The sequence below is a fragment of the Crocuta crocuta genome, unplaced genomic scaffold (assembly GCF_008692635.1).
Source record: "Crocuta crocuta isolate KB4526 unplaced genomic scaffold, BGI_CrCroc_1.0 scaffold258, whole genome shotgun sequence".
NCBI classification, from domain to species: domain Eukaryota; kingdom Metazoa; phylum Chordata; class Mammalia; order Carnivora; family Hyaenidae; genus Crocuta; species Crocuta crocuta.
The window spans coordinates 1547485-1557045 of NW_027532842.1; the positions used below are offsets into that span (position 1 = coordinate 1547485).

General features: G+C 50.4%; 1 protein-coding gene across 3 annotated transcripts in view; it reads left to right on the forward strand.

The window, feature by feature from the left end:
- Positions 1 to 9561, forward strand: part of SLC7A1 (solute carrier family 7 member 1) — a 77287-nt gene that overhangs the window by 61774 nt on the left and 5952 nt on the right. For all 3 annotated transcript variants that reach the window (XM_077745377.1, XM_077745376.1, XM_077745375.1), the window contains 7 exons: positions 849 to 970; positions 1636 to 1858; positions 2597 to 2736; positions 5317 to 5419; positions 7524 to 7741; positions 7996 to 8162; positions 8800 to 8908. In XM_077745377.1, coding sequence (XP_077601503.1) covers positions 849 to 970; positions 1636 to 1858; positions 2597 to 2736; positions 5317 to 5419; positions 7524 to 7741; positions 7996 to 8162; positions 8800 to 8908 — 1082 coding nt within the window. The remainder of the gene's footprint in view (positions 1 to 848; positions 971 to 1635; positions 1859 to 2596; positions 2737 to 5316; positions 5420 to 7523; positions 7742 to 7995; positions 8163 to 8799; positions 8909 to 9561) is intronic.

Genomic DNA, 9561 nt, shown 5'->3' on the forward strand with positions numbered 1-9561 from the left:
GGAGCCAAGCCACCCTTTCTGGGCTGGGAGGTCTTCTGTTTTTCATGCGGTGCCAGAGGCCTGGGGTGTATGAGGCTTAGAATCACCCCGTGACGGGCGGGGCCTGGAGTAGCCGTCCAGAACGACGAGAGGGATCCAGCCAGGTCCCATGTGGCTGCGTTCTGGGCCTGGACACGCTATTTAGAGTCAGTTTCACTTCCTTGGAACTATTTCCTGAATCTTAAGGACTTCCGGGGTTTACAAAGTGTTGGACTGTGTGTCTGTTACGTTGGCAGATAGGCCCTGCGCCCCGCCCGAGCCATGCTGGGTGCTGGGAGGCACTGGGGGGCACTGGTCCACAACCATGTCCACATCCCTGTTTACCATGTGCTGTGGGGCTTGGGAAATGCTCTTGTTGACGAAGACAGTTTTTCTTTTTTTTTTTTTTTTTAAACCTCAGTATCTCTGCTTCTTTTGAGACTTGAGTTACTGGTAAATATAGGAAACTTTTTACATTTGGTTCCTGGTTGGGGGGGCGGCTGCACCCAGGTGACAGCGCTGTTTTCTAATGTGGTGTTTGTTTGAGGGTCCTGGGGGAGAGGCTCATGGGTTGGCTGTTCCCCACCTCCCCGTTGGCCCCCTGGGTCGCTGCGCCCTCCCCATTCCGGACCGGGCTTAGTGAGGGTACCCGTGGCTGCAGGCCTCACAGAGCAGTGGCCAGTGGCTCACCGGCTGGGGTGACAGCCGCCTCGGGAGTCATTCTCCAAGGGTCTGGAGTGCCCCTGCCCAGCAGTGGGTGGGGCGACTGGAACGGCTTCTCTTCAGGACTGCGACGTGGGTGGTAATGATCTTTGGCTCTTTTATTCTAGTGACACAAAAGTAGGGAAGCCCGGCGGTGGTGGATTCATGCCCTTCGGGTTCTCGGGGGTCCTGTCAGGAGCAGCAACCTGCTTCTATGCCTTCGTGGGCTTTGACTGCATCGCCACCACAGGTAGGCCGCCGCCCGGTGCCTGGAGCCCGGGCCGAGGGTCCTCCTTCCTCATCAGGTGGGCTGGGCCAGTTTTACCCACGGGCTGCGGTTTTCCTTCCTGCAGGCATGTGCCGGCTGCCGCTCTTTCACACAGGAGTAACGTGTACACTTGTGGCTTCCTGCTAATCTTTCCCCGCCTTTTATCACTTCCCCAAGCGGCAGCGCCTGACAGGAAAATCTGCATCATGAACGTGACTAACCGCTCAGCTGTTAGACTGGGATAATGACAGCCGCGGCTGCAGCCTGGTTTCATATCTGTGCATCATCCGGGAGAGATGAGGCCATTAAAAATATTGTTATTCTTGCGATTGAATAGGCTGGGCTCTATCAGCCTCCTGAATTTTCTCTGCCAAAGGAAACAAGTCTTTTCCTTGGCTGAGCCATGGAGCAAAGGCCTAGAATGCCATCCCTGGGTGTACGGGTCTGCTGGTCTGTGTTAGGAGAGCCCCCTTCTGGTTCCCAGAAGCCCCAAAGACCCTGCTTCCCATTGGGCCGAGCACTGCGGGGCGGTCATTTATGGGTGGCCTGGACTGTCTGGACACTGCACATCCTCGGGCACCTTCTGGGTTCATGGGGCTGCCCCTCACTGTCTCGCTCTCCTGGGCCTGACTCCTTGCTGCTTCTAGGTGAAGAAGTCAAGAACCCTCAGAAGGCCATCCCCGTGGGGATTGTCGCTTCCCTCCTGATTTGCTTCATTGCTTACTTTGGGGTGTCTGCCGCCCTCACACTCATGATGCCCTACTTCTGCCTGGACAAGGACAGCCCCCTGCCTGACGCCTTCAAGCACGTGGGCTGGGAAGGTGCCAAGTATGCAGTGGCCGTCGGCTCCCTCTGTGCTCTCTCTACCAGGTAAGGCCTGACGCACGGGGGTTGCTCTTAATGTCACTCTTTTCCCTTGAGATAGAACCAGCACCCCAACCCTGATGCTCTGGTTTCTCACCTTGTTATCAACCATCCCACGAGTTGGTACTGACCGTTCATTCTGGAGAGTCCGTGGCCCACTATCTAACATCATCACGTCACAGCTCAGCATGTCTGGCTCTCTGTCCCCAGCCTTGGCCCCTGGACCAGGGCCATCTCTTTGAACACTGTAATTTGGCCCTTAGTTTGGCCACAGAGGAGAGGCTTCCTTGAGAAAGGGAGTGAATGCCTTTTAATAAGAAACATTTTGCACCTGATATTTCCTATTAATTAGCCTGTATATATAGGAAGTGTTTGGTAAGCATTGGTTAACTACAGAGAAATCCTCATGAACGCAGCAGTGCTTTTATTTTGTTTGGTTCAGCTAAAGTTATGGGGGGAATAAGTACAGAATTTCCTTTTCATAAAAATTACTACTGGATCCTTTGCTTGTTTATGTTAGACGTTTGCCGTTACATACAGTAAGTGCTTTTTCTGGGGTTGATGTATTGAATTTTGTCTTTTAGCCATGGGCCTCACCTAGTTTGAAGGGTGGCAGTTCCTGGTGAGAGGTTCAGGGCTCCCTTTCGGTGGTATGCGTATGGCAAACCACATCATGGTCACATTATGGTGCCTTTTTTCCTGATGAGCCAGTGTTACAGGTGCACTTTGTTTTCTCCCGTCTAGTCTTTTAGGCTCCATGTTCCCCATGCCTCGAGTTATCTATGCCATGGCTGAAGACGGGCTGCTGTTCAAATTTTTGGCCAAAATCAACGATAGGACCAAAACACCAATAATCGCCATGGTGACCTCAGGTGCCATTGCCGGTAAGGATTCCACATGCCAGTATGTTTAACCGTTGAGTCCTTAGGGAAGTATCTTGAATTGTATCGGTCTGTGAGAAGTTGGAACTGGCCTTCTTAACGTTTGGTTTTCACCCTTGGAACCTGGATTACTGCCAGGTAACTGCCCTTTTGACTACAGGGGTGGAGGGAGGCCAGTTTTACAGAGGGTGTGATGGACTTCTCGACAAGTTGAATTATTTTATTATTATTATTGCCCTCCTTGTCAGAGCTCGGAACACATATGCCGTGTCCTCAGAGCCATTTGCATTTTCCCTTTTCTGAATGTCCCTGAGTAGACGTTGGTGGGACAACATCTCCTTGCATGGTATAAAACAAGTGACTTTTTGTTCGTACTGGAAATTCATTGTCCGTGTATCTTAGCCTGGAATTCTCGGGGAAACGAGAGTCCCTTCGTGTCAGAGTCTTATGGAATGTGCTCCTGTTTTCCAGGAGATATTGAGGGTGTTGCTGGTGCCAGCTGCTGTGTGAGTTTATAAATAATGGCAGGCTCAGCGGAGGTTTATCTTATCAAATAACAGGTTCCTCACCGAGAGGACAGCGTAGACAGCTGAAATCAGTGCACAAAGAACCCTTGGGTGACGTGATATTCCAGGGGCCCCCGATTAAGAAAAGAGGAACCTCCAAGGAAATTATGTGCATATATGCTATGCTGTTGGTTTTCTCTGTTTTCTCCTTTAATAATGGCCCCTCCTAGACACACAGGGCAGTCAGTATTCCATGGCACAGAGCTGTGACGTGAGGAGGTTCACCTACACCCAGTAGGTCTGACTCTTGGTTCCTGGTTTGTTTTTATGCCAAAGTGGCTGGCTCCCTTCCAGGGTGTGAGCGGCGCAGTGGGTCTTTGCGATATAGTAGGACACGTGGTACGAGTTCAGTCTATACCACAGTCTATACTTGCCGAATAGCCATTGGTAAGGCAGTTGGATCCTCTTACATGAATGAATTGTTGTTAGTAGTGTTTATGCCCTTAGCAAAGTGTGCTTAGTTGTGTGGATTAATGTCATCTAATGAAAGAAAGCTGGTTTTTCATTACTTAACAAATTTGTTGTGTAATTGTACAGTCTTGACAGTGACCTCAGCGGTCAGTTAAGGGACACCATATGTCAGAGTATGACCAGTATATTTAAGAGATTAAGGAATTGGAAATAGTAAGTGTTCTTTCAGTATTTACATGTAATTTGATCATACTAAAACCTGGCCTTTAATTTCCTTCCTGTGCTGATCAAGGGAGATGAAATTATAATCTTTAAAGCGACTCTAAAGCACATGCATTCACCAGACCAGGGATTTACTCCTTCTTCTCATTTGGCGGGAGTGGTAAATAAGTATTTGGTTTTCTAAAATCACCCCACATGGAAAAGTATGGCTTAAGTTTCTGTGTGAGTGGGAATGTTGGCATCTGAGGCATGCACGGTTGGATGCTCTTCTAATGATCCAGAAGGCCCAGCATTGCTCTTTGATCCTGTTATTTATCCTTCATTTAAATTTGTTTTAGTTGGAGTGATCTACAGGGGCTTGGGAAGTATTTGTGGAAAAGTCATGGTCTTGTGTTTATGCTTTAATATCGTATTGTTTGCCTGTATATTTGAAAATATCCCAAAGTAGATCTATTCAAGTTATTTTTTAAATGGGGAGCTTTACATGTATACCCACATCAATAGAGATATATACTCATAAAAATTACAAAATATTTTCAAATAAGCATGTATGTTGTTGTATATTTTTTTAAGTGGAGTCCTGGTAAAGCTAAGGATATGGTTTGGAAATAACACTCCTTTTCATGTTCACCTGTCTGGGTCAGGAGCCCCTGTGAGACCTCCCAGAGCACTGGACTTGCACCTGCTCATCACTGTTGCCTATTGATGCCTAAGTCTTAGATGATACACTCAGGGAAGCCAGAGACTGTCTGGTCTGCCCTGTTTGATGGTGTACATCTAATGCTCATTGACTGGCATACCCTTAGTGAGTGCTGGATGGATGAATAGATGGCTGGATGATGGGTAAATAGTTGGATGCCTGGATAAATGGATAGATGATGGGTGATTGATGGACAGAGGATGGATGGATGGGTGGATGGATGGATGGATGGTGTGTAGGTAGATGGATAGGTATACCTGACTGTCTGTGAGTCTGCTTGGTATAGAGAAAGACACACTGGACTCAGAGCCACAAGAACCTAGTTGAGATCCTGAGTTTTCCACTTCCTGGCTATGTGACCTTAGATAAGTGTCCTAACATATTTGACTTCAGTTTCTCCATGTGTACTGTAGGGACAGCTTGCAGAGTTGCCATAAGGATCAATAAAGGTTATGTTGATGAAAGTACTCTCTATATTACTGTCTCCTGGGGACTGTGTATGTGATTGAATCCTCATCTTTTCTTCTTTTAATCAATATTACAGTGTCTTTGCATGGAAAGGGCTGGGGTGAGGAAGCAAGTAAAAGGAACATCCCCTGTGTGCCCTGGATCACGGGTGGGTGGTGTTCTGGCTGTAAATGTGTGGAGGGCCATCCATGGATCCTGATGATTGTTTCTCCCCAGCTGTGATGGCCTTTCTCTTTGACCTGAAGGACCTGGTAGACCTCATGTCAATCGGCACTCTCCTGGCTTACTCTTTGGTGGCTGCCTGCGTGTTGGTCTTACGGTATGTATGGCTCTTCTGGGTTCTGTGATAGAAAGGTGCACCCTGTTAGCCTTTTCAGAGATCAGGTTATTGGTTTATTCAGTGTAAATTTTACGTTGTTAATTTTGGGAACTGATCTTTGGGAACTCTCCTGGAGAGGGTGGGGTTTGGTGGTTGAGAGCCTAGTTACAGAGAACATCTTTGGAAAGAAAGAGTCGGGGGGCCCGCCTCTCACTATCATGCACCCTCGTTTTTCTGGTGAGATATCGGGAGGGTAGACAGGTTCTCAGCCCAGCTCTTGGGCCTGGATCCAGGGAGCAGAGATTTTGAAGGCATAGGGTAATGGTTTCAGTTTGGTCCAGGTTCTTAGTTTGGAGGGCACTGGGAACTAGTCTTGGTGGGGACTGGGGGACCCAAGCTGTGTGAAGCTGAGCTCAGCGTGGTGCTTCTGAGCAGCAGTCCTGTCGCTGGAGGAAGGAGCCGCTGTAGATGGATGGAGCAGCCAAGGTTGGTGATCAGTGACTTCCCACGTTCTGGCTGTTTTAGCCTTGTGTCTTCCCGACCGGCCCCACGGATGGCCATGACAAAGCAGCACAGGGCCTAGGCGTGGTGTCCCGTTCCCAGCTGTCCCAGTGCGCCTCCCAGAGCACACCCCTGGGCCCCAGTTTTCCTTGCTCTGGAAGGACCGGGCTCTACTTTCTCACCCCCAGGAATGGCTCAAGGGAGCCTTTACCATGGGAATACACAGTCGTGGAGACTCTCGCTGGTGGTCACCTAGAATACTTGCAAGACCGTGAATTCCATTTCTAATGTGCTTAGCATCTGATGTATGTCAGACTTGAGTTGAGCCTCNCTGCTGGAGGAAGGAGCCGCTGTAGATGGATGGAGCGGCCAAGGTTGGTCAGTGACTTCCCACGTTCTGGCTGTTTTAGCCTTGTGTCTTCCCGACCGGCCCCACGGATGGCCATGACAAAGCAGCACAGGGCCTAGGCGTGGTGTCCCGTTCCCAGCTGTCCCAGTGCGCCTCCCAGAGCACACCCCTGGGCCCCAGTTTTCCTTGCTCTGGAAGGACCGGGCTCTACTTTCTCACCCCCAGGAATGGCTCAAGGGAGCCTTTACCATGGGAATACACAGTCGTGGAGACTCTCGCTGGTGGTCACCTAGAATACTTGCAAGACCGTGAATTCCATTTCTAATGTGCTTAGCATCTGATGTATGTCAGACTTGAGTTGAGCCTCAGTAGCGGCTGTGTAGAATCAGCTAAAACTAGTTGGCTAGTTTTCTGACCACTTATTCCTTCCTAAGGGCTCAACACTGGCACCTTTTCCGAGGTGCCCTCACATTCTTAATGGACTGGTATTAACATAAGTGAGTCCGCGAAAAACTGGTTAAGTATCTTTATGCTCACTCTTAGGTTAGATGCAAAATAATTCAGAAAGCACTCTGTTTTTCATAGCTGGTAGGAATGATTTGAGCTCTGTTCATTTTGGGTGGAAGATAAGGAGCCTCATTTTAAACAAATGCTTTACTTGCAGGAAGCTTGTGTCTTGGAAGTCAGGCCACAGGCTCAGTCCTTTAGCCAGCTCCATCAAGTTATTTGTTCTAAGGCATTTGGAGTTTTAAAATAAATTGATCCAATTAAATCTCACAAACAGAATTTCTCAAACCTGTCAGCCTGAAGACACATTTCTCTGGCTCTCTGGACCAAATAGGATCCTAACATTACTGCTTTCTATTTCCGTGTGTACTTCCGGCTCCCTTCAGCCATGGTTCTGTTGGAAGTGGCCTAATATCTTAAGCATCCAAGGGCCGGTGCTACTTCTCAGAGCAGGAGAAACCATGTCAGGACATTCCTCTGGGCTGGTTCATGGGGAAGGTCAAAGTGCCTCAAATCAGAGACACCAAGGAGGGTGTTGCCAAGAAGTGGGAACAGAGAACACGGACTCAGGTCCCCTCCTCTGTATCTGCTTTGCCAGAGAATGCAACATTCTGTCCGTGTTCTTCCCATTTATGCTTTGTGTCCTGGGCAGCTTACCTTTGAAGCTTGCTAAGAACTCGAGTTGGTATGTGTCCTCTTGCCCATTTAAAGCACACTATGGTGGTCATGCACTACATTCCTTGACAGCTATCAGCCAGAGCAACCTAACATGGTATACCAGATGGCCAGAACCACCGATGAACTAGATCAAGTGGACCAGAATGAATTGGTGAGCACCAGTGATTCCCAGACAGGCTTTTTACCAGAAGCAGAGAGATTTTCTTTGAAAACCATACTTTCACCCAGAAATGCGGAGCCTTCCAAATCCTCCGGGCTAATTGTGAACATTTCAACCAGCCTCATAGGTAAGAGCCTGCCCTTCTCTGTAAGGTGTTTGGGGTCTTGCTCATTGGCATTGTATGGTTTCTCGTCGCTGGTGGTGGAGGCGGGGCTGGAAGGGATAAGCCTGTGTCCTACTGCTGGACCGTGAGGTCCGTCATTCTGCCCTCGTGGTAGTTAATGGTGCCGAAGTATAGCCTCCTTCTCCATAGGTGTTGGGGAAAACGGTATCTGGGGATTTTAAACAAGATTGAATTGCACCTCTCTCTCTCTCCCATAGCAATTCTGATCCTCACCTTCTGCATTGTGGCTGTGCTTGGAAAGGAGGCACTGACAAAAGGTGACTTGTGGGCCATCTTTATGCTCACCGTATCTGCCCTTCTCTGCTCACTGGTGATGGTCATCATCTGGAGGCAGCCTGAGAGCAAGACCAAGCTCTCCTTTAAGGTGAGCAGCTCTGTCTAGGGGACCCATAGGGAGCCTCCTGTGTGGGTGCCACAGACTGCCGCACTCCTGTGCCCCGTGTGGGCTCTGCCAGGCCAGGGTCACTGGAGGGAGGGGCTTGCCAGCCAGCCTCGGAGAACATGAGACGCAGCTGGTACCTGCTGGGGCGGGCAGGGGCGGTCCTGGAAGAAGGCACTTGGCCCTGCCCTGGCCCTCAGATGTCACAGCACTCCTCCCCACAGGGCCTTTCATACACGTCCTTCTGGCTGGATGGCATCACATTGCCAAGCCTTGAAGGTGACACAAGTAATAAAGCAGTCCACTGTTGGAGAAATGTGGAAGTCCCTCTTCTAGCCCTTTCTTTAGCAGGAGAATAGGAAGAGGGGAAAATTAGAACAGAGCTCACCTCGGCACTTAGTGCCAACCAAACTCCCACCCCCTGTGCCCGTGTGTGGGCACGTCTGTGCAGATGCACGTGGGTTGGGGAGCGCTCGCTTCCCCTCCCCATATAAATAGCGCAGTCCCTCTGACTCGGGGACACTGTCTTTTCCTAGGTAGTTTTGCTACATGCCTGCAGGGGCACCGTCCCCACGCGCTCCTCTCCCTGCAGAGATGACAGTGTTGCCTGGTGTCTTTGCAGGTGCCCTTCTTGCCGGTGCTTCCCGTCCTGAGCATCTTCGTGAATGTCTATCTCATGATGCAGCTGGACCAAGGCACGTGGGTCCGGTTCGCAGTGTGGATGCTAATAGGTAGGTGAGAGCCTGGATTTCACTGTCACAGCGTGTCTCGGCNGATGCTGTGCTGCTCCATCGTCTTCCCTGTAACTTGCCTGGGTTCCTCTTGTCATTGAGCTTCCCGCTTCAGATTTCAAAACAGCGAAAACACATGCTGCCAGCGGTTTTCTCTCAGTAAGGAGCCCCTAGTAGGTTGTGGGTCCTCCCCTCCCTTTTAGATACTTTTCATTTTAATAACTCTTGCCTGAGCCAGCTTCGTCATTGTGCGAGAGCTGAGAGAGCGAGGCTACGGGTCTGCTGTTGACAAAGTGCCGATTCATTTCCCTGACCTGAGAAAGCCTGGACCGCGCCTGCCCCGCCCAGCCACTACCTGCCCACTGGCCCGTGTGGGCTGCGCCTGTTGGTGGGGTGTGCGGGAAGCTTGGGGTCACCTTTTGGTTGCTGGCCCTGTTGTGGACTGACTGTGGCCCACCCCGTCCCCGAGTGTCCAGCACCAGGGACTACGGGAGATGGACTCAGAATCCATCCTCAGCGCTGACGTCGGGGGAGTGGGCCTCGCCCCTTGCCCCTCAGTGTCCCTGCCAAGGACGGTGACTCCAGGCCTGTGCTTCTGCCAAACCCTCAGCCGTGGGCCAGCACACGTAGGGGCAGACCGCTGCCGCCGCCCA